The sequence below is a fragment of the Salvia splendens genome, chromosome 14 (assembly GCF_004379255.2).
Source record: "Salvia splendens isolate huo1 chromosome 14, SspV2, whole genome shotgun sequence".
NCBI lineage: Eukaryota > Viridiplantae > Streptophyta > Magnoliopsida > Lamiales > Lamiaceae > Salvia > Salvia splendens.
In genome coordinates this window covers 24,357,421-24,383,650 of record NC_056045.1, presented here as the reverse complement: position 1 = coordinate 24,383,650, position 26,230 = coordinate 24,357,421, and the positions used below count along the sequence as shown (strand labels likewise).

The window sequence follows — 26,230 nt, the reverse complement described above, 5'->3', positions numbered from 1 at the left end:
CAATTATGTAATTAAATTTCTTAATTGTGGTAAGTATTTTTTACTTTTGAAATATTTTTTAGATTGCGTAACTCTGCTAGTCACGCATTCTCAAATTACGTAACACACTTCATATAATATAATTTCACATAGTTATATTTTTACTAATTATATTTACTATAAACTAAATTAATAATCCAAATATGGAGTGTATTTTTATATTCCAACAAACTTTTATATTTCCGTCAAATTAAAATTTTTTTATTTTTATAATCTAACAAATTTTAATATTCCATTAGCCTCTTAAAAATATGCATTTTTTTTCCTTTTTGGTTCGTCCTACAAAAATATACATTTTTTTAATTTTGAAAGTCTTTTATCTTTAATGACGTGAGATCCATTCTCTTAACAATACTTTAATTACTTTTTATTTCATTTCTCTTTTACCTTATTAATTGTGCATTAATACTCGTGTTTAACCAATAGTGCATACTCTTGTGTGACGGATGGAGTATATTTTTCTTCCAAATTAAATTTGTACTCCAATATTAGTATTTTTTATATTCCAACAACCTTTAAAATATTTTCTCCAAATTAAATTAGTTATATTCCAACAAACGTTATAAATTTTCTCCCAATTAAATTAATGCTGTAATGTATTCTTATACTCCTACAAACTTTAATATATTTCATCCAAGTTCCAACCCAAATAGTGTTCCAATTTTTATATCAGTTTGCGATTATATTGCCCCTGATGTACACATAACTACAAGTCCATATTACTTTTGCTCTTGTACGCTTATACCAAAGCTATAATTTGAATTTATTGTAATATAAAAACTATATTTGAGCACTGCTTACACCAAAGCTATAATTTGAATTTATTGGAATATAAAAATTATATTTGAGCACTGCTTACACCAAAGCTATAATTTGAATTTATTGGAATATAAAAATTATATTTGAGCACTAATTTAGTTTGGAGGGAATTTTTAGCTTGAAAGTAAAAATTAATCCCTCATTTCTACGATAGATGAGTCATTTCATTTTCTGCACTCAATTTATAAAAATGATTGTTATAAATACTTAAAGTAGAGAAAAAATAAAATGAGCGAGACAATAATACAAACCCGGAAATTATTCATTTATTTTTGTTTATATTGTGAACATATACGATATTATTGTTTTTTTTCAAAACCATCTTACTTGCATTTTCATTATAAATAATTTTTTTCCTTACATGCCAAAATCAACTGCACTGTTTTGGTCAAATACTAAATGAGAAGCTGGAAAAATATCAAAATCAAGTAGACGAAGAAGAGGCTGATTACTATAAAAAAAAATTCCCAGAAAATAAAAAAGAAAAAAGTTGATTCAAGTTAAGAATTCTAAAATTCAACTAGTCTAAACATAGGAAAATTTAATAATCTACATTAACCAAAAAGCAAGAATTTGTAATTGATCATGGTACGGCCTGTCTCCGTTTAGGCGCAGGGGATTGCGGGCAAATTAGAGCAATAGAACTATACTCTATACAGTGACACAATATGCATATGGTAATGGGATTCCAACTTTGTAGAGAAAAATTTAAATGAAATTAACTTATTTAATCACTAAAATAGGTTTTAAAAAATAAATAAATCTTTTTTGCTGCATTTTAGTTTACAAGAGAGAGAAATGGAATAGTGCGAAATAAGACTCCAACAGCAACAGTGCAGCTTCAGAGTGTCCACTTAATGCGGACGTCTCCAATAGCCCCGCCCCTTTTTTTCTACAGCACCAGTTTTTTCGTCCGCGTCCAAAAAAAAGGTTTCCGCCACTATAGGTGGACACTTCCAATAGCCTCAATTTTTTTCGTTTATTTTAATTCAATTATAATTAAAATTATCGGACTATACGTAATTAGAAAAAAACGGCTATAAGTGAAGAAATTAAAATTAAACACTACATTTTCATCGTATTAAAGTACAAGAAAAATTATACAACGAAATATTAATCTATTGAACATCACGATGGTGTTCACACTGCGCCGCCACCTCCCCTACGTGCTCAAACTTCTTCAATCAAATCGGCTTGGAGTGCGGTATGTGCTGTGCTCCTGCGCATATCAGTGAAACGTTGGATCAAATATTCATTGCTCCGTAGTACGCCCATCTGGATCAGCCCGGAGGCAACACCTTACTTGTACTTGCGCCATCTTCCGGTGCCCAGCGCTCTGGAGCAAATCCTTCATCTTCTATTATCATATTATGCAATATAATACATGCTAACATAATATTCGCAACATCATCTTCGTGCCAAACTCGTGTCGGGCACCGTATAATGGCCCATCGCGCTTGGAGGACACCAAAAGCTCGCTCAACATCCTTCCTAGCAGCCTCTTGTTTTCGCGCAAAATATTGTTTCTTTGGTCCAACCGGTTGGCAAACTGTCTTGAAGAATACGGGCAACCGAGGATATATACCATCTGCCAAATAGTATCTCCTACTGTACTGCGTGTCGTTGGCTACGAATCTGATTTCGGGACCCTCCCCCCGGCACTCATCATTGAATAGAGGCGATGACTGAAGAACATTGATGTCGTTGTTCGAACCTGCAACACCGAAATACGCATGCCAGATCCGCAAACGGTAGTCAGCAACGGCTTCCAGGATCATCGAGGGATGTCTGCCTTTGAAACCAGTAGTGAACTGGCCTTTCCACGCCACCGGGCAGTTTCTCTACTCCCAATGCATGCAATCGATGCTTCCTAACATTCCTGGGAAACCGTGAACCGCACCGTGCATATCTAGCAGTCTCTGGCACTCATCAGGGGTGGGCTTTCGTAGGAACTCCCCACCAAATATTTCCCGGATCCCCTTACAAAACTGCCTGAACACCGTTAGGCTAGTCGTCTCACCCATCTATAGGTATTCGTCGAACATTTCAACCGGTCTGGCTTAGGCAAGCTGCCGGATTGCAGCGGTGCACTTCTGAAGAGTAGACAGCCCGATCCGGCCAGTGCAATCACTTCGGAGGGTGAAGCACCGGTACCGCTCCGCCAAATTCGTCGCTATATGTTTGAAGAGTCGTTGCGACATTCTGAATCACCGACGGAAAATCTCGGGTGGATAACGAGGGTTATCCACAAAGTAGTCCGCCATTAGATGCTGGTGTGCTCCGCTATGGTCTCGTTGGATGGTCCGACGACGAGTAATCGCACGAGGGATCGCGGCCTCCGCGATCTCCGCCGCGCGGGCCACATCCTCCGGGTCGGCGTCGTTCTGCACCTCTTGAATCAGAGAATTCCACGCCTCATTCCACAAATCGTCCATTTTAAATACCAATGGAATCCACAAATTTTAGTGAAAGAAAGTATGAGTGAAGAATTGAAATTGTGTAAAAATAATGAGTGAAATGGGGTGTATTTATAAGTAAATTAAATTGAATTTAAAAAAAAACAAAAAAAAATCGTCTGCACCGCCGCAAACCGCCCCCACTATAGGCCGGCGCGTCCTCGCACATTTCTCGGCGGAAGGCCTTCTGCCCTCTTTTTTTGTTCGCTTCGGGGCGGACGTCCCGCCCACTATAGACTGCCCTGCCTTCGCCCCGCGCGGGGCGACCTGCGTGCCGCCCCTATAGTGGACACTCTCAGTTTACTCTACAAACTGAGGTTCAAATATTGTCTGAAAGGTAGAATACTCATAATATTTCATTAATACTCTGTATAATCGATCTATGTTTCAAGTAGATAATCGTGACATATTTATTTTTCTAAATCGATTTACAATAAGTGATGAATGAATAATGAATTGAAGTATTTCATAATAATAATAAAAAAAAGTGTATGTCAATGCCACAATAATATGGAGTAATGTGTTAATTAATTTTATATTGAACACGTAGACCAAAACAATGTGCAAATAAGCATACGTGGCTTGACACGTAGCTGATCATGCATGTATATGGAAAAGCTCGTCCAGATATGTCCCTCGAACGAACAACGACGTGAGAGTGGTCTTAGTACATCCATTCAGGTTCATGCTCCATATGATGATAGATGTCTGTAACGTCCGACCGTTACACTCCAATATTAACTACATAATTAAGTTTGATTATATATGTTCTACATGTATTAGGCTTGAGTCCTATAAGTAATTAAATCATCCCATGCATTCTGTAACGTCCGACCGTTACACTCCAATATTAACTACATAATTGACTATATAGATAGTATTTGTATGCATTCTACGCACAAATACTACCTATATCAAAATCTTAGGAATGTGATTAATTATATGATGACTACTTTATTTGGTTGTAAGAGCATCCACAACCGTGCTCTTGCCAGCGGCACGGTTTTGGGCCCGGGCGGTACTATTCATGCCTGCTCTCTGGCAAGAGCACAACACCCACAACTGTGCTCTTCCGCAAGGACGAGCACAATTAATTTAATATTCAATTAAACATAAACATTTCCATAATACTAAAATTCATTAAAAAATCACAATAAATATTACAAAATACAAATAAAAAAAAGACATAATTAAAATCCTAAAAATTAAAAATTACATAATTAAAATACTAAAAATTAAAAATTACATAATTATTGGCTAATATTACCCGAGGAAGACTACTCATCCGGCGGCAACAATCTTTCGGAGATTTCCAAGTACGCCTTGAACAATCTTTCCATCTCCGCCGGTGAGTACGGTGTGCGGACACCGGCGCGAGATGGAGGAATCGGCATTTGGGAAGGGGCGCGATGCCTAGGCTCCGGTGTCCACCCGTAGCGCCCTTCGGAGGCACCTTGGTCGTCGATTGGGTATGGACGGTAGCAACCCGGAACGACCGAATCTTGGGTTTGAGGAGGGGCCGAATATTCCGTTTCCGGACTAGGAAACGGTTGTGAACCGAACCATTCGGGGTTCCAACCGTGGGAGCCCGAAGGGTTATCGTCTTGGCCGGACATAGTGATGTTGTAGGGTATGAGAGAATGAAGATGAAAATGGATATGAGAGAATGGAGATGAGAATGGATATTGGAGAATGATGATGAGAGTTGTGTAGTTTGATGTGAATTTTTGGGGTGAAATTGGGGGTATTTATAGATGAAAGTGTGTATTTTTGGGGTAAAAAAAATGAAAAAAATTAAAAAGGTGTAAAACGGTTATAAACGGATATATTTTTTGGGGAAGTGAATTTTTTTTTTATTTTTTATCGGTTTTTTTAATAAAAAAACCGATTTTTAAAAAAAAAATAAAATTTTTTTAAACACAACGGTCGAGCCGTTGACGAATGGGAGGCCGCCACGTGTGCGTCCGCTGGCACGGACGTGCTCGATACATCGAGCAGCGCCGTGCCAGCGGCGCAAGCGCAGCGGCGGCGGATGGCGTCCGTGTCAGCGGCGCGGACGGCGGTGGCGTCGCCACCGCTGCGCATGCTCTAAGGTAGATGTCCTATTTTCTTTTTAAGTTTGTCTCATAAAAATATTACATTTTATTTTTAAAAAAGATATTCTCTCATATTAATATAATTAAAAATATACATTCTTTCTTCATTTAATATACAAAATAATATTTCTTAAAAATGTGTGTGACAGCGAACGAATAGAGTAATAGAAGAACACTGGCTGAAAAGATATTATACCACCATTCTATCATTCTATCTATGTATACTAATACCGACATAGGTTTATAGTCAATATTCTGCATTACTTATGGTCTGGGATTAATTCAGTTGACCAATGACTGGCCTTTTTGACTTGAAGTTGGCGGTGTGACTGATGGATACTATAATTTGTTTTTTATATGCTCGTACAATTATTTCATTTTCTTATAATAATAGTTTCTTGAATAATTTGCTCCACGGCATTCACGTTGAATCAGTCTTCTACGACACCTTTTCATCTTATCAAATCTTTCTCCTTTACAACTCATAATATCTAAAATTATCCTTGATTCTTCTTTATTTATCGTGCATGGAAGCAAGTGGCTTAAATATTAACGATTGATATAGTACTACATATAGTATCATACTATCCTGCACTTAATTAATAAACTTTAATTAAATCACTCACAAGTTATAAATATTGGTGCATGCTCGCAGAATAGGCAATGATTTTGTATACATACTAATAGTTACTCATTAAATAAGATATTTTTGTAATAATTTATTTCTTGCACTTTAATGATTTCGGCCTACGTGTCAAGGTTATATTTGACAAATGCAGGACTAATAACCAATTAAAGGGTGGGCCAAGAGTTAAGTATTGTATAGTCTATAATTTAGTCTTAAACTTTTTCCTAGCATCATGTGTAGAAATCGACATCTTTCCGTTATATTTCTGAGATATTTTATATTCCTTTTTCACATGCATATTAATTTGATAGTATTTCAAATGTTATGAAATTTTTATTTAGAAAAAAAGACTAAAGCGCTTACATTTTGCTTAAAGTGTACGCCGCATTCCAGTTTGCACAATTTTAAACGATTGGAACTTTTACTTTTCTAGCTCTAAATTAGTATTATAAGTCAGTGAACCAATAATAAAAATTTAATCAATCAATCAATCAAAGTAAATCGTAGATTAGATAGAATTATTTTTATTAATCTATCAAAAATTTTCAAGATAAACACCCTAAATGTAGTTTATATGCATCTTATTTCATATAAAAATACAACAAAATAAATAATAACTTGGAATAAGGAAAATTCAACACATCTTTAATTTAAGCCCCTTATTCCTATATGAATTGTGAAAGAAGAGATCAGGTTTCCAAGTCACCATTTTCCTTACAAAAATTATATGCAAATATTGCAGCCCTCCAAATTTTCCATATTAAATTAGGTCAAATTCCCACCCTACGAAAATAAGAATGTGGAATTAAAATAAAAGAATCAATTGTATAAGTTTTCATGATTTAATGTGAACTTATCAGCCAAATAAAAGAATTAATTAATTGTATACATTTTCATGATTTAATGTGAACTTGTCAGCAAGTCCTTATGCATTACTTCTATTTTATACTTCTATATCAAAAACTTGTAATATAAAGTTCGTAAATATGAAAGATATAGAGAGAGAAAAAAGTGAAAATATTATTAATTGAAGTAGTCCAATTTTTATTGATGGAACAAATTGGAAAAACATGACTAATGATTGTCGACCAAGTATTAATTTAGTGTGATTTGCTTCTTAATCCCTAACTTTAGCCAAATTATGACTTTTTTGCATACCAACTTTAAAATCCGTCTAAATTATTAAACTATTGATACTCACGTGGTACTATCGAACGTCATTCAAAATGACGTCACAGTTTAGGTAGCGAAACATCATCGTATTATTATTATAAATTAAATAATTTTATTTATTGAGTTATGATTTATATATATTAAGCTTATTAGAGCTAAAATCATAATTACTCACAAGATAGGACAGTCAATAATTTAATAATTTATGAGCGAAGAATTTAACAAAAAGTTAATGAATTTACAACCAAATACCTCATTTATTTATTCTACTCCAAAAAGTCGTGGGTATAAAGCGATTTGATGACTCCGATCAATTGAATAAGGGGTAATCAGTGACTTACAACACAACTAATTAGCACCCTATTCCCCAATAAAAAAAATCCAATTAACACGGATTATTTATGACTTAGCATAGACTTAGACGTCTCAAATACGTAATCATACTTGTTGATTGAAGAAAACAGGAACATAATAATTGAGTTCAAGTTGCAGTTAACTGTCTTAAAATCTTTTTCCATTATTCTGCATTCCAACTGTCACGACTCATGCCCCCCGTGAGAACATGCGACTCCACAAATCACGACCAGAATTTCCTTCTCTCATTCAAAGCCAAAGCCAGCCTTATAAATCACTTTCAATAGAGCCGCATTCTCTTACCAAAATTACCGATGGAGAATGTTGTGGAAGTACCTGAGTACTTCATCTGCCCGATCTCACTCCAGATCATGAAGGACCCCGTCACGGTCGCCTCCGGCATCACCTACGACCGCCACAGCATCGAGCAGTGGCTTTTTACGAACCGCAACACCATCTGCCCCGTCACCAAGCAGCCCCTCCCCCACCTCCACTCCTCCTCCTCCCTCACCCCTAACCACACCCTCCGCCGCATCATCCATGCATGGCTCAATCCCAACACACCCCTCACTAAAGCCACCCTCGCTGGTCTGATTCGGGGGCTCAGCGCCCCCGAATCAGAATCCCAGCTCCAGGCCCTCCAGAAGCTGGAGGGTCTGGCGCTGGAGAGCGAGCAGAACAGGGCCTACATGGCCCAGGATGATGACCTGGCAAAAAAGTTGATTCATGTTGTGGTCTCCTTCCGAAGAAACTCCGCCGCCGCCGTGGGGGCGGAGGAGGCTCTCCGCATTTTATACATCCTCCGAGGGGGCTCCGGCGCGGAAGCAAGGGTTTTGAAAATGGACAATGCGCTTTACTCCGACGGTGAGATCATCGATTCGCTGATGTGGGTTTTCGAGTGCGAACGCTTCAAGGACGACGACGGGGTCAGATCACACGCGGCGCACGCGCTACGGGCGGCGGTGGAGAAGGGCGGGGCTGGGGTGCTGGGGAGGCTGAAACCGGAGTTTTTCAAGACGGCGACGCGTGGGCTGAGGGAGGGGGGAGCGTGGAGGCACGCGCTGCTTCGGGTGCTGCTGGAGGCGTGCCCGTGGGGGAGGAACCGGGCGATGATGGTGGAGTCGGGGACGGTGTTCGACCTGGTGGAGGTGGAGCTGAAGGGGCCCGGGGAGAAGAAGGCGACGGAGATGGTGCTGGGGATCATATACCACCTGTGCCTGTCCGCGGAGGGGAGGGCGCAGCTGCTGAGCCACGCCGCGGGGATCGCGGTGGTGACGAGGAGGATACTGCAGGTGTCGGCGGCAGCGGATGATCGGGCGGTGCTGATTCTTTGGCAGATAGCGAAGTACTCGGCGACGGAGGGAGTGCTGCAGGAGATGCTGAGGGTTGGGACGGTGACGAATTTGTGCTTGGTGATGCTGGCGGATAGTGCTTCGTATTTGAAGGAGAAGGCGAGGAAGATATTGAGGATGCATTTTGATGCGTGGAAGGATTCGCCTTGCATTGAGAATGCTACCATAACTAGGTATAGAAGGTGACTTAATTAATTGCTTTTTCTTTGGGGACGATTTAACCTGTCAAAATATGGATTCAAACGTTGTTATATCAGTTTGGATTTAGATATGGGCTTCGTTAGATCGATCTTGATGCAAGAGATTTGTTTGTACTTTGTTCTTTTTTTCTTCTAATGCGTACCTTATACTACTAAATATCTTATTGACAATTTGTAGAATTTTACCCCACACGTGTGATTTAAGTTCGCGTGTTTAGTTTTTTTAAGACTAATTATGAGTGTTAAAGTAGTATGATTAAAGCACAATAAGAAGCATATGCTATTGTATGGAAGAAGATCAAATGAGAATGGTCTATGATGGAAGATCTAGTGAGAATTAGGTTATTACAGTACTTCGCGAGAGTACATACATAAATACATAGAATGCAAGAACTTGAGACAATCAAATAAATAAAATACATGCACAACCACATTAGTTTATTACTGTGCACATGGTTTACTTTTTGTTCGTCACGGATATATGAAGTTTATGTGTTTACGTGTGTGTAACTCTCACTATATTATCCTAACCATATACTCCGTCCATCCATCCACTAAAAATAGTATGATGACCAACCCATGTTTAACATGAAATTAGATAAGTGAGAAATACTACGCCATCCGTCCCTTCAAATTCGTCACCATTTGACTCGGCACAAGTTTTAAAAAATGTAATAGAAAGTGAGTTGAAAAAGTTAATGGCATGTGGGTCCTACTTTTATATATTAATTTTATAATATAATGTGAGTGAGAATGAGTTAGTGGAACTTGGAGTCCACTACCAAAAATGGTAAAAGTGAAAGGTGACAAATTTTTAAGGACGGACGAAAATGGAAATAAGTGACAAATTTTCAGAGACGGAGGGAGTACTAGATAAATAAAATGTTGATAAAGTAAAAAAGAGAAAGATAAAAAAGTGAGGAATAAAATGAATGTAACGTGAGACTAATTTTGGTCGCCTGACAAAAATGGAAAGATGAGACTATTTTTCGTATGAAGTATATATACAGTTTTACACACGCATGAAGAAACTTAGATGTTTGTGTTGGATGTCTGATGTCAGTTATCTCAGATTGGAGTTCACCATGACACGACGACCTTTAAAATTATGTTTGCTTATAAATAAAAAACACTTTGATATAAGAAAAGGGAGTACTTCATCTAGGGATGACAAATCGTGAGGGTTGAATTATTATCGGGTTGATCTGATAAGACCCAACCCGTTAAGGCCAAACCTGAAACGAACTGAAACAAGAATAATTTAGAATGTAGAATGTAGAACTGAAACAAGAATGTAGAATGTATCTTGGGTTGACCTGACAAGATAATAATATGATAATGACACGAACCCGACACCACTCGATACCGATAGAACTTGACATGACAACCACACAATAACGACACAAAATGATTTAGAAGTATTGCAAATGTGATATGACTCGATGACCACATGGTAGTGATGGTCGTGGCAGCGAAGATGGGTATTGGAATGAGGCGATATATGAAAAGTGAGAAAATGACAACTAAATTTTATCTCTAATAAAGTAATAAAAATACGTAAAAGTAAGGAATTAAAATAATAGTATTATTATGTAGTAACAGATAGTCCAATTCACACATAATCCCTACTTATTGTATCTTATCCAGTTGACCCAATAAGAACACGAACATGATATGGCTTGATCAAAATTCATTAATTTTGTGCGTGTTCGTATCGTGTTGAAAATTGTCAGTCATGCTTCTTATTCAACATTAAATATCTCATTTTCCTATTTTTTTGTTGGGTGTCCGATTTGACTTTTACTATATTTTGCTAAATCGGCCCACCATATTCCACTAACCAGTATTTTGAAAACTGGATCAGATCGAACGATTTGTTCACCACAAACTGGTGTTTGAACCAATCTGATTAACACACAGCCAATGAACAATTAGTCCTTGAACTAAAAAATCATCGATTGATTCGGCAATAAACTTATCAACCAGTTGAACCAATTCAAAGAAATTTATTACAGTATATTTCTAAAAATTTAATTTGTGCCTAGTGAAACTTGAACAATAACATGTAAGCAATGTATGAATCAATTTAACCACTCCACAAGAGTTTGTTCAATTTGTTGTTTCCATCTGTTCCACAATATTGTGAACAGGCCTTTTTTAGAGACTACTTATTGTATTTTTATTCCAAACATTTTAATATACTAACAACAAAATCAATGAGGTACCACACCTTTATACTTTAACAAAAAAACAGATGCAATTACCTTTTTCCATTTATCCACATACGCCTTAAACAAATGATGTGACCTTTTCTACACTAAAAACCACATTTATTCAACTTTATTAGAATTAGAACACTATTTTGGGGTTTGAACTAAGAGCACCGCAGCGGTGAGCAGGACGGCGTCCGTCCGTCCGTGCCAGTGGCACGACACCGCTGTCCGCCGATGCGCTCTTGCCACTGATGCGGTGCTTCTCGATGCATCGAGCACGTCCGTGCCAGCGAGCAGCGTACGTGACCGCCTCTAGTGTTGCCCACGGTTCGAAAACCGGCGGTTCCGGTTTGGTCGAAGGCGGAACCGGACCGTGAGGCTATTTCACGGTTCCGGTTCGAAAACCGGCGGTTTCGCGGTTCGATTTTTTTTTTAATTTGAAATTTTGATTTGTACAATAAATTGGAACAAGACAATGTATAATTCAAATATAAATAAGACGAATAAGGAGAAAATAATATCAATTTTATTGAATTTGAGTTGTAACAGACAACGATACATTACAATTTACAATACATATACAAGTATACAACATACAATAATGTAATATAATTTACAAGTGTCGCCGGACTCAGAACGTAAATAAAAAAAACATGAAATGGGGGGAAAAAATTTGAAAATGGCTTGAGCTCAACTTAAACTTTCAAAGTTAAACTTTTCAAATTTAAGTTGAGGAATCAAAGCCCACGTAGTTCTCTTACCTTGCTTACCTTTTGGTCGGCCGTGCTCACCATTCACAACCCCCCCGGTCATTGCTATTGTTGAGTGCTAGCGCTACTGACCTCGTCATCGCCATCGGAGGAAAATTCTTCACCATCACTCTCTACACGGAAGTCGAAATCCGGCTCTTGTGCTCTCATGTCCGCCTTTGCCCAATCATCAAGTAACATAGTGGCTTCCATGTTCTTGGCGGAGAGATTGCTCCTTTTGTCGTCTAGGACATAACCGCTGACACTAAAAGCTTGCTCAACGGCGACGGTGGAAGCGGAATTGACGAAAATCTCCTTAGCCATGATGGAGAGTATCGGAAACTCTTTATCAGGTGTTCCCCACCAATTAAGGACGTCAATTTGTTGAGTAGAAGGACCTGCATCTTGAAAAATAGAGTGAAATTCCAAATATATATCTAACTCACTAGTCACTCTAGTCCTATTGGTTGTAGTACCGTATAGATCTTGCAATTGTGATACTACGTCTGGATCAATCATGACATTGCTAAAATTCCCTCCACCAAAATCAAATGTGGAAGGACTAGGAGGAGCACGTACCTGGTGAGCGGTGTTATACCGCATTTCATATTCCGCGTAGAGAGAACGAAGTGCACTATCTAACCTTAGTTTGATTTCATCAACATCCGAAATACTTAGTTCGAAGCATTCTCCTCTTGTCAAGCTCATTTCGCGAAGTTGAGAAAAATCCAAATCGTGCAAACAACCATAGTACATGTCTAAAATTTTATAAACACCATGCAACTTCCACTTTGGATCCAAGCATTTTGCAATAAAAAACACGTTTGGAATACGGGCAAAATATTTTAACCATTTTTCAACCATGTAAAACAAAATAGCCTTTAACTCAATGAATTGAGTATTTTTCACACATGTCTTAAAACCAATTGCCACATACATGCAATGCTCCAAAACGCGCACAAAAGTAGGATAATAAACATCGGATAACTCAACAGTGGAATTTTTGAAAGCGCGGAAGAATCGAAACAAATCTATGTTGTGGTCCCAACAAGCGGGTATCAAAAGCAAATCAGAAGGAACATGAGAGCAAGTTCTAAAAAAATCACATAAATATTCAATGTGGTTCAAAGTTGACTCCAACATATCATACGTCGAGTTCCAACGAGTTGAAACATCCAAACGAAAGGTGGTGTACCTGCATTGCTTGCTATGGCAATATTTCTTCCAAGCTCTACCAATAGGAGCTTTGTTATGAATCAACTTCACAGCAGTTCTAATAGGATCAACATACTTTTGCCACAAATCGATCGCATCTTGAACACACAAATTCAAAATATGGGCAATACATCGCACATGAAAATATTTGCCAACAATAACAGGAGAACATGCACTGATTAGTTCATCTATACTAGCAGTGTTAGCGCTAGCATTGTCAAAACCAATGGAAAAAATTTTATTGATCAATTGAAATTCATTCAAAACTTGAATGATCAATTGATCAATTGCTTGTGCAGTGTGTGGTGCGAGAAATTCACGAAATGCAATCAAACATTCTTTAAAGTCCAACTGTGATCAACGAAATGCACAGTGATGCCCATATACGAATTTTTGCAAAAACAATCTGTCCACACATCAGAGCAAATATAAACTTTATGCCCTAAGTTAACAATAAACGTACCTAATTGTGCTTTCTTTTCCATGCATTGTCTAACAACAGCTCGAGTCATAGAAGTTCGACTCAATTTTCTTGCAGCGGCATTATAAACTTGTCGCATACTCAACTCAAAAGCATCGTTATCAAAAGCATTGAATGGAAAATGTTTCATAACGGCAAATCTAGACATCACATTAAGAGCATTTTTGTGATCATATTTCAAAAGAGTATTGCTACACATACCTGATGTTTGGGATGAACCCGTCCCACCCCCGGTCCCGACTACATTTTGAAAGTTGAGTTGAGTTTGGGTTGGAGCGATACCAAACTCGACCGGATGCGCTTTCTCCATGTGACGGGTAAATGTACCGTATCCTCCACCCTTTCGGAATGTGTATACGTTTTCGCAATAGTTGCAATACACATTATAAGTGTCAGGATCGTTACTATCTTGTACCTTCTTGAAATGTTTTCACCATGATGTTTGAGGTTAAAGACCTTTCAACTGGTCTAAGAGGTTGAGGATGGTGTCCACGACCACGACTACGGCCACGACGACTCCTTGGTGGTGGTGGGGGTGGCATTTCTTGAACCTCTTCTACCTCATCCCCCACCTCCTCGTCGTCATCATCATCATCGCCGTCTTCATCAAGATTCACAGGGGTTGGAATTTGTTGAGAATAGGCACCGGGACCGGGAGCACCACTACCGGTACCAACATAAGCATCGCCTTGGGATTGAGAGCGAGAGAGAGCAATAACATGTGCCATATCTTGCTCTTCTCGAGTCTACAAAATGATATTTGTATTGTAAATATCAAATAAAATTATGAACAATAATGTAATGTAATTCAAAATTAATTAAATTAGTAGATAATAAATATTAACCTGCCTCGCATCCATGTTCATTTGAGAAATCTCATCAATAACGGATCTCCGAGATGGCCTCTTGGACTTTCCCTTTCCCTTATCAACACGACCTTCTCGGGATGAAGACATCTTGATATATAGTAGAAATGTAGAAATATGGAATAATATATATATTTTTTGTTTTAGCAATTGAGAAAGAAAGACAACTTATAGAACTACGGGAACAAGTATAAGTGTATAACAATGCGTAATAAGAGTAGCACTTGAGTAATTAAATGGAAGCACAACAGCACAAATGAGAAATTGGAGACAAAGAGAGAAAATTGGGAGATTGAAGAGAGAAACTCTCATTAACTCAAGAGCGTGGTGAATGTAAATGAGGATAGAGGGGGGTATTTATAGATAAAAATGGGCGAAAATGGAAGAATTCGAATTTGAAATCTGAATTTTTTTTTGAATTTTTGGCAAAACCGGCGGTTTTGGCGGAAAACCGCCGGTTTCGATGACAAAATCGCTGGTTCGGTCAATAAACCGTCTGCCATAAGCTGCGTCCGAACGCCTCGTCTCCCGCGCCGCCAACGAAATCCACTGAACCGGCAGTTAACCGCCGGTTTTCGGTCCAAAAACCGCTGGAACCGACCGGTTTTCACGCATGAAAAGTTGCCCCTCGGCGGCTTGGCCCCCTCCCTCCCTGATGCCTTGGTTTCCGTGCCCGAACCGGCTGTTCCGAACCGTCCCGAACTGGCAGTTCGGTGCCAGTTCCGGTTTGAAAAATCTTGAACCTGAACCGGACCGCGATCCGAATTGCGACGGTTTCGGTTCGAGGAAATCGCCACGGTTCTGGTTCGGAACCGGACCCACTTTTAACTTATTTTTTAATTTTTTTCCCAAAAATACACATTTTCATCTATAAATACCCCCACTTCTACACCCAAAAATTCACACCACACTACACAATTCTCATCTAAATTCTCTCATTTTCCATTCTTAATTCTCAATCTTTCTTTCACTCTTACTCTTACAACAAAATAATGTCCGGCCACGGCGATCACCCCTCCGGCTCCCACGGTTGGAACCACGATTGGTTCGGTTCACAATCATTTCCTAGTCCAGAAACGGAATATTCGGCCCCTCCTCAAACCCAAGGTTCGCAAGTTCCGAGTGGCTACCGGCCTTACCCGGTCGACGACCAAGATGCCCCTGAAGGGCAATACGGGTGGACACCCGAGCCATCCGTGCCTAGAGCGGGAGGGAGCGGCCCCTCTCAAACCCCCCTCTTCCTACTCGCGGTGTCCGTACCCGTACACTCAGGGAGAGATGGAGCAATTGTTTTAAGCGTTCTTGTCAGTCTCCGAGGATCCGGAGGTTGGCAAGAACCAATCCGGTGACCATTATTGGTGGCGCATCTGTCGCCGGTACAATCAAAACCTGCCGGCTGGGACAATCGAGCGCAACGAGAGTATGGTGCGCAATGCCATATACAGAGCCAACGAAGAAATCCAAAAGTTCTAGGGGTATTACCTCTAGGAAGAGCGGTCGGCGGGGAGCGGCCGGAGCGAGCTTGACATCATCAGTTCCGCCTTGGCGACCTACCAATCCATGAACTACAAGCCGTTCAAGTACCTCAACATTTTGTGAAAATATTTTTATTTAAATTGAATAATAGAATGGTGGGACCCTTGAGCTTGTCATTGCGGAAGAGCACGGATGTGGGTGTTGTGCTCTTACCTAAGAGCAGGGAGTCAAAGTTGGACCGGGCCCACATCTGTGCTCGTTGACAAGAGCACGGATGTGGATGCTCTAAAGCACTACAATAAATATAGAAATCACACCACCATAACATGTGAAATATGTTGCACATCACATGCACATGGGGTTTGAACTCAAGGCCCCTTGCTAAGAAAAATTTGATGTTGTCTCAATTTGCTCACTTGAATTAAATCTCACTGGCTTAAGATTTATTGTTTAGCTCAAATCTAAATTAAGTATACACTTGGACCTATTTTTTGCGATAAATGACATTATTGTGAAATATGATTTCCGAAAATATACTTCATACATAGATTAAATTAATTATTCCATATTCAGAAATATCAAGACAAACTATTAGAATTTTGATTTAATTTTGACTAGTTAAATTCAATGTATCTAATAGAAATAATAATTAAATCATAATTAACATGCATATAATCATAACAACAATTTTTTAAAATTAGTTATTATATAATTATAATCATGATGATAATACAAAAATAATACCAATATTAATAAAAATTGCAGTAATTTATTATTGTATTGTTATTTACTAATAATAAAATAAGACGAAATAACTGACTAAATAAGAATACTGTTATACTGATGCTATATATGTGTGTTAGGACCTACATCAAGAGCTCGACACACTTTTCTTTTTCTCTTCCTCATCAAGAAGTTTCAACCATTTTGAATCCAAGATCACAACCTGCATTAATTAGCAGCAATTTAAGATCTCTTTCCATCTCAACTGAATTTGGTTTTCTGTTCGAGGATGCTTTCTCTACACTGAATTTGGTTACCAATTCAGGCAGTCGAACACCTAGAGCATTTGTCACCAAAATGTTTGTTAACAAGCAATAAACCAAACGGAAAGATCTTCATGAATATCAGTCACATATCAACCAATAATTAAATACGTCAACTTCAATGAGCTATAAAACTCACAATCCAGCAAAATTCAAATCCTACCTTTATAATACTTCGTTTGTCCAACGTCCTATTTAATTTGGGCACGAGTTTTAACAAATGTAAAAAAAAGGTGGAATAAGTTAGTGGAATGTGAGTCCCACTTATTTATAGTATTAGCTTTATACTCCTAATAAAATGTGAGTGGAATAAGTTAGTGGAATATGAGATCTACTTACCTTTTATGGTAAAAGTGAAATAAGACTCTTATTGTGGGATGAACGAAAATGACAATATATGACTCTTATTGGGTCAAAATATGACGTTGGTCCTATCATAAATACTTCTTCCATCCATAATAAGAGTCATATTTTACTTTTACCATGAGAGTCATATTTTGTCATTTTCATGCTTGAATGAGATAATTGATTCTAATCATATTATTTTCATTCAAGTATGAACATTACCCTAAGCAAAGGGATGAGACGTTGATCAGTACGCTCACAATGGTTAATAACTCTCTCAAAGCACTAAGAGCATCCACAATTGATGCCCGATCTCACTCCCGATCGCCCGAGATCGGGCTCGGGCGTCGTCGGGCATCCATTGCAGACATCAGGAATCTTCGGGCGCGACCGAAAGATCGGTCGCGCCCGATCTCTTGCCCGATCCATCGGGCATCGTCGGGTATCCATTGCTAGGGCTGGGGAAACATACCGAAATACCGGCCTTATTATACCGAAAAATATCAAAAATACCGAATTTTTAGTATACCGTGATTTTTGGTACGGTATAATACCTTACCGAAAGATTTCGGTAAGGTAACGGTATGAATTTTCATATACCGCGGTATACCGCTTTATACCGAAATTCGGTATATACCGTAAATTAAGGTATATACCATAAAATATAAATATAATTATATATAAAATATATTTTATATATTTTTAAATAATAAATTTTATTGTGAAATATAAATATAATTATGAATAAAATATATTTAATATATATTTTTTAATTATAAAATATAATTAATATTCTAAAAACTCAAATTATTTATTTTCATTGATGTTGAAAGTGTGCTATACCGCAAACGTACGGTATACCGAACTTTGGTACGGTATATCGAAAATGAGGTACGGCATCGATATGGAAATTGGTCATACCGAAAATAAGGTATACCAAAGTTCGGTATACCGAAAATTTTGATAAGGTAAAGGTATGATTTTTTCAGATACTGAATTTACGGTAAGGTATACGGTATGATGGTTTCGGTAAGGTATACCGTACCTACCCACCACTATCCATTGCAGCCCAGCGCCCGAGCCCGAGCCCGATCGAGCGATTTTTATATATATTTTTTAATTCTTTAAACCCTAATTAAACCACTATAAAAATACACATCTTTCTCTTCACTTCATACACTCTACCCCTCTCACTTTTTCTTCTCTTTTCTCATTTTCATACTTTCAAGAATGGATCCGAGTCAATTCCCATACCCCCATGGTATCGACGACGATATGCCGATGTTTGGTGGTGGCGGCGGCAGCGGCGCCCGATGGCCCGGCCACGTCACGAAGACTACCGGGTTGAGATGCGTGGATCTGTAGGGTCCACATTTGTTTCGGAGTCTAAGTTCGATTTGTTCTTCAACACCGACGCGTATCGGGTTGAGGACCTGGAGTCTAGTTGTGGGAACCTCCTGCCCCTGAGCAGCCGAGGAGGAAGAAGAATATGGCGCAAAAAGAAAAGGCGCGATCCGTCCCAGTCCCACTCCCATCCAACGAGCCCAACGAAGAGTACGCAACATGGCGTACTGACTATGAGTTGGAGGAGTACGTGAAGGTGGCTCAGTGTTGGGTCATTATATCGGAGGATTCGATATACTCCAACAACTAGACTTCGGTCAGGATGTGGGATCACATTGAGACCAGATACAACGAGGTGAAACCGAGTTGGGCGTACAAGCGGACCAAGGTTCAGCTTCGTAAGTTTAGGGATCGGATCAAGCTCCAAGTCAACAACTTCTCCTATATCTACAACAGGAACAGGGACGCAAGGGGCAACGGTGAGAGAATGGAGGATGACCTCAAGAAGTCGATGTCCGAGTACCATTCGCAGTTCGGGCAGTTCAAGTTGTACAACGTTTGGCTGATCTTGAAGGACAAGGCGAAGTTCAACAGAGGGATAGCGGTTGGATCCTCCTCAGCTGCGAAGCGGACGAAGAACACCGCCACTGGCGGTTACACGAGCAGTGGCCCATCTCTTGTGGATCTGAACGCTGAGCCGGAAGGGAGTTCCGGCATGCCTACGTCTACATTTAGACGTCCCATTGGCACCAAGGCTGCCAAAGACCAAGCCAAAAGGAAGGCAAAGGCGCCGCGTCTGGATCGGCTCCCCCGCAGGCTGCGTCTCTTCCGTCTACTCAGCTCGTGGCCTCAGCGATCGAGGAGTTCGATGGTTTTCGCTAGGTGGTTGGGTATAGGTTTATACTTGACGCACAAAACAACCTTCATACCGAATCCGATCCGGATGCCCGATGGAGGACTGAGAGGATGATCAAGAACCCGAGCCAGAAGTTGAACTTAGATGATTAGTTAGGTTTTTATTATTTTAGCAATGTAGTTTTTTTAAAGTTTTTTAAAGTAATTTAGTAATTTAATTTAGTAATGTTTTTTTTACTAAATATGATGTGGTTTTTTTTAATTAAGTAATGTATGTGTTTTTTCAAATTTGTAATGGTTAATATAATATATTTTGGTATTTTATTAATTAAAAACAAAAATAAAAAAATAATAATATTAAAAATTAAAAACAAATTGAGTTTAATTAATAGGGCACCCACTAGAGTCAAACCATTGCAGAAAAAAGGAGCATGCTGATGTGACAATCACTAGGACTTCCACTAGGGCATCCATTTTGGATACTCTAAATCCTTTAAATTTGGCAATGAACTCAATTGCCTTCTTAGACCCACTATACATTCCTCTTTTCAAAAGATATCAAAGAGAAGTATGACAGGTCAATATGCAATGTATAAATACTCACCCCCAACATGATATTTAAATTTCCTAGAATCAATATAATGATAATGAACTCACCCACAAATTGATTTGGGGAGAAATAGTAACTGCAGATAGTTGCCTATAAACAGGCTTCCAATAGTGTGCTTTAAACATATTTCACCTATTGCACAACCAGATATGAGCAGTTCACATGATAAGACACATTTATCACCTATTGCTGAAACAAATAATTTCTAGTCATAAAGAAAGAAATGCTGATACAAGACTGAGTGTTCATAGTAGTATAGTCTGTAGTAGATTATTAGTAAGTAGAGTAGAATACAGTTTCAAGACTGATTTTTAAAATACGATTAAGCGCATCTCGATTGGTATAAGATGACTTTTCCTTTATTAATACTAGTATCACGCCCGTGCGATGCACGGGTCATTTTAATTTCTTCATATTTATTTCATTATGCGAAATAAAATTTGTGAAATGATAAACAAAAGAATATTCGACGTCCTCTTACTTCGGATTATACTTTTCCAATCACATTGACCCCACATGGCCACAAGAGTGCGTTTAAATGCTAACTTTTCTTTAAAATGTCAATACGATCACATTAAAATTTCAACACATATTTGTGTTGACATTTTAATAAACTGTCTTGACATTTAAATATCAGACTTAAAATTAAAAAATATTTTAATTCTGTGAAAATATGAATTAACCGTTGAGTTATAACTGCAGGAGCAAGTTTACGTTGCAATAATTTAAGATTGCACTGGTGAGACACTTCCTAGTCGAGCTTCATTTCATTGCAATATAGTGACCCTATACACTAAAAACCCAAACCTTGAAACCTAAATCATAAACCCTTAACTTTAAAATATACTCATCATGACCAACAAATGAGCCAGATATCAATAAAATTCTCCCTCTGCCTCAGTTCAATTTTACTTTGTTGATCACTTATTCAAAATATACTCATCATGACCAACAAATGAGTCAAATATCAATAAAATTCTCCCTCCGTTCCAGTTCAATTGTACTTTGTTGATCACTTATTCTATTTTGGGGGTTTTAGATATGTATTTGATATCTTACATTGGGTCAGCCTACTTGATAATCCTTACTGATAGTGGAGGTTTTTTACCTGAATCTTGTCTGTAAATTTGTTTATATGCTCATATCAGCTTTTGGCTTGTCATTTTAAATAATATTTAACATTTGATATTTCAATATTTAACGTTTGATATTTTAAATAATAATACTAATAATATTGTAACTGAAGAAATCTTTTAAATAAATTTACTATCACTTCTAATATTTAACGTTTGATATTTCAATAGCCATTTATGTTATTTGATTTAAAAACCTTTTCATTTTAAAAATTTAAATCCTAAACCCTAAACTCTAAACATATATCATAACAATTGGGAAAACATTTGACTTTCCTCACTAAGACATAGCAGTATTTTATAGCAATTATAGGCACGACCCATTGTATTTCCTTCAAAATTATATTATGAAATTATTATGAAAAGTAAGAATATAAAAATAATCATTCATTAAATATAACCTATAAACAGTGACTAAAATATTTTTTATATCTAATGCAAAAACTACAAACACAACAATATATAATCAAGAACACGTGTACTTCAATAGTGAAACAACGTTAATAAGAAATATGTGTCTCATTTATTTTTTTAGTACTAACTTCACATTATCGATTAATTAATTGAAATGGAAAATGATATAATTGTACAAAATCTAAAACTAAGAAAATGTATAAGAATTTAAAAAAAACATAAAACTCAATCAATTTGACATTTAAATAACGCAAATACATACTCCGATATATTTTGACTATACTACTTTTGGATCTCTATTACAACTTTAAAAAGATCATGAAAAATCATGATCCCTAACTCATATATAGTGTACACTTTATTGTTTTATTTGCAAGTGAGTGAGAATGAGTTTGTGGAAAAATCATGATCCTTAAATTACTTAATAAAATAAATAGAATAGTGGTTATAATTTGTGTATTAGTATTTATCATGTAAATAGATATCAAGGCAATTAACCGAATACACACTCCTCTCATAAAACGATACCGGCAAGTCAATACAATTCATCTCAACTTTTTTCTCCTTTTCTTTCACTGTTTCATTTATGGTTCATATATTGAATTGGAGTCCACATGAAAATTCCATTTTCATTTCATCATCACTTACCAAGAATCATTTCATAGTAATCATTTGCCACACTTTATTTGCAATCATCATTTGCATGTAATCAATCTTTTCAATTATATTTATAATTTTTATTTGCACAAAAGCGTTATCACAATGTCACACATTTATTTAGCTTTTAATCGCAATTACTTTTTTTAATCGCAATTACTTTACATTTATACTTTGCGCCAATTAGTCGGGATCTTATTGCCACTCTAGCATTTTGAGGTGATTTTCAATTAACTAATTTTGAATTCTTTGTTTTTGTTCTCATAATTTCAACCGCCCCCTATTTTAGGGCGTATCATTATTTTCCCATTTAAATTCTCAGTTTCGTTATTTGATTCCCATTTAAATTCTCTAATTTTGTTCTCATAATTTCAACCGCCCCCTATTTTAGGGCGTATCCTAAATTAAACAATTTTTAATTATTGTATAATCGTTACACTTTTTATTAATGACTTCCTTTTTAATGGTTGTCTGAATTAAATAAATTTAATTAGTGTATAACTGTTCAAAAATGTTGATTGGCCATTGAATCTTTCAAAATATTCACGTAAACTAATTATCTTGTCAATAAAAACCAATGACATTAATTACGAAGCAATCTTAATTATGTTATTAACAATGTTGAAATTCTAATCTTATACTTATGTTTGATTTAATTACATTGTTCATCAATCCGTTTAATTATTAACATTCAATAATTTCACTAATAGAAAAAAATCGATTGACAATAAAAAAAATCAATCAACTTCATTAATAAGATCTATATCAGAATGCAACCAAAAAATGAAGAAATCGATAAAAAATATTAGAGTTCAGAATCATTTATGCTCATGCAGCTCTTGCCCACCGCCCATCAGCCTCCATCTATCTCCAATAGCTTTCATCTTTTCCACTCATCGTCTCCAACACTTTTATCGTCATGCGTCGACACCATCTTCTCCATCAGGCTAGTATGCTCTCATATGTAGATGAGAACTTCAAACAAAAGTCAACTAAATACCCCATATTACAATTCGATAAATATTTCATTCATGAACAATGCAAATACAACTTTGCGTTTTGTACTATAAAATTTTATAGATTACTTACCAATTTCAATACCAAATTTGGCAAGGGGAATGCTTCCATGATTTCAACATTTGATTGATAAAGTTGTGGTTTGTAGATCACTAAAAGAGATTAGTTCCATTTCCATAGTTTCAACCATCCTCTTTGGTAAGAACACAACAACAAATATTAGTAACATAATAATCACACAAAAATAATGCATAAAGTGGTTAAAGATAAAAAGATATTGTTGACAAAGAGGAAGAACCATACCGAAATATTATTTTTTGTAGAAAATTTAGTGATGCAATAGATTATAGGTGAGGGTAATATGAAAGTGGACAATAAGCTAGCAATGACACAAATATATAGACAAAAAATATAGGGAGTTTATAGTGTGTTATAATTTTCATTAAATTATTATTAACACAATTACTAATAATGTGTAATAATGTGGCTGTTATAAAGTTAATCTCTAGTTCGTGTAACCCCAATTCCATGGCGGATTGATATGTGGTGCTTATTATTGAAATTTTGAAATTAAATCATAATTATTAAAAATTTGCAACTGCCAAAATTTTTTAAACCTCTATGAAGAAATTGCATGCCACATTTATCACTCTAATTAGTGTAACCGCCTATTCTATTGTTATGGACGAAATATTATTAGTGTAAGATTGAGATGAATTGATTCAAATGATGATTATGATTGGTGAATTGTAACAGCTATATTAAATAATTGAATTAATTTTTTATGGACCAACAAAAATATCTAACGTTTACAATATAATCCAAAACTTATATATATTTACAATTAAGGCTAAAACTTTTCCACTTCCACTCCCCTAAATTATTAATTTATTATAACAACAATAAAAACCGTACACATTATAATTTCATTTAAATATGTATAATAACACATTATAATCTCAAACCAAAATTTTTAATTCCTAAAATGCCCCCAAAACTCAACTTTTATATATGTATAGATTTTATCAAAATTATATACTTTTAAATCTTAAATGGCAGTTTTGTAAATTGGAGTATGAAATAATGATATTTTTGAAGAATACATTTAGCTATCACATGGCAATACTAACAAAATTGATTTTGTTCGAATTAATTCATGAATAAATAAAAATATAAAAACTATATAGTGTTGTTAAAAACTCAACCAAGACTTTTAAAAAGTGTTCCAAAAATTTATCAGTACCCGTTAGTTTCTTTTTATTTGAGTGAAATATTATTTCAAAGATTGCTTATTTAATAAACTTTGTATTACATTTTATTATTTTTAATTTTTTTAATCATTCTTGAACTTGTAAACACATTCAAGTTTATAAATAATTTTTAATTATATAGTAATAGATTCTTATTTTGCTTAAAATACACAAAATAAATAAATAAAGAACATGCAAAAATAAGGATAGATAAAAGAAAAAGTATGCCAAAATTGTATACAATTTAATTAATAAATTGTACAGTTTTAGTAAAATCTATTAATAATATTATCATCTATATATAATTAATTTACCTAAATTAATCTATTAAATATGTTATTATCATTGTTTTTCTTTCAATTTATCATATAAATATTCCACCCAATACAACATACGGTAAATAAATTAATACTTTAATAAACGTTATTATGTACATTAAATACACACATAAAAGCTTTATGTAATCCATCAACTCCTTATAATTAGTAAGTAAACTAACACACAATATAATTTTGAAACATTGATCATCCCGAATTTTTTCATAATTAATAGCAAGTTGTTATATTTGCATATGGATTAGATACGGATACTACGATTGGTTTAATCCGTATATTCTCTAACTTTTCATTAATCTGCTGGAATCAAATCGTCAAAGTCCCGATACGTTATGTACATCAAATACAATTAAGATAATTGAATGTTTCAATTTAATCATTTCATTTTAATTAGTGAAACAGCCACCGGTAGAAAAATATTTAGTGTCACATTCAATGCTGGATGACCTCAATTGTACATTAAATACAATTAAGATAGTTGACTATTTCAATTTAATCATTTCATTTTAATTAGTGAAACAACCACCGGTAGAAAAATATTTAGTGTCATATTCAATGCTGGATGGCCACAATTCTATTCAATGCTGGATAACCTCTTGTTTTTTTCACCCGACTCCTCTTCTGCTCATTCCGTGCCGGATAACTGAGCCATCAGGAGCATGAAATAAGTATAAAAAATTTAATAAACACTATTATGGACCAAAATTTTTAATTCCCAAAATGCCCCCACAACTCAACTTTTATATATGTATAGATGTGATAGATTTAAGGAATCATTAAAAAAGGGTTATCAAAGTCAAAAGTCAAATTGGTGATGCGCCATGGTTAATGCGTGCAAGAAATCGAGGGCATACAAGTCAATTCCTAAAACATTAGGGTCGGGTCGGACTACGGATGCAGATATTATAAAAAAATTGAAACGAAAAAAAGAAAAAAAAAACAAAAAAAAAACAATTTGGTATTCCCGGGTTGCCATTCTTGTGGTTGTTTTTTGGAAGAAATCGAGGAATTCTTTGGAAAGTATTCAAAATCATGTTTCGTCGTCGAGTTCTGCTAGCTGAATCCACGTGCGTCGTTACTTGTTTGATTTGCGATTCTTCTTCATCA

General features: G+C 36.3%; 1 protein-coding gene across 1 annotated transcript; it reads left to right on the top strand.

Moving 5' to 3' along the window:
* Positions 1–7,435: 7,435 nt before the first annotated feature.
* Positions 7,436–9,288, top strand: LOC121763616 (E3 ubiquitin-protein ligase PUB24-like). Its single transcript, XM_042159676.1, has one exon. The coding sequence runs from the start codon at positions 7,880–7,882 to the stop codon at positions 9,101–9,103; it is 1,224 nt and encodes a 407-aa protein (XP_042015610.1). The 5' UTR covers positions 7,436–7,879; the 3' UTR covers positions 9,104–9,288.
* Positions 9,289–26,230: the final 16,942 nt, after the last annotated feature.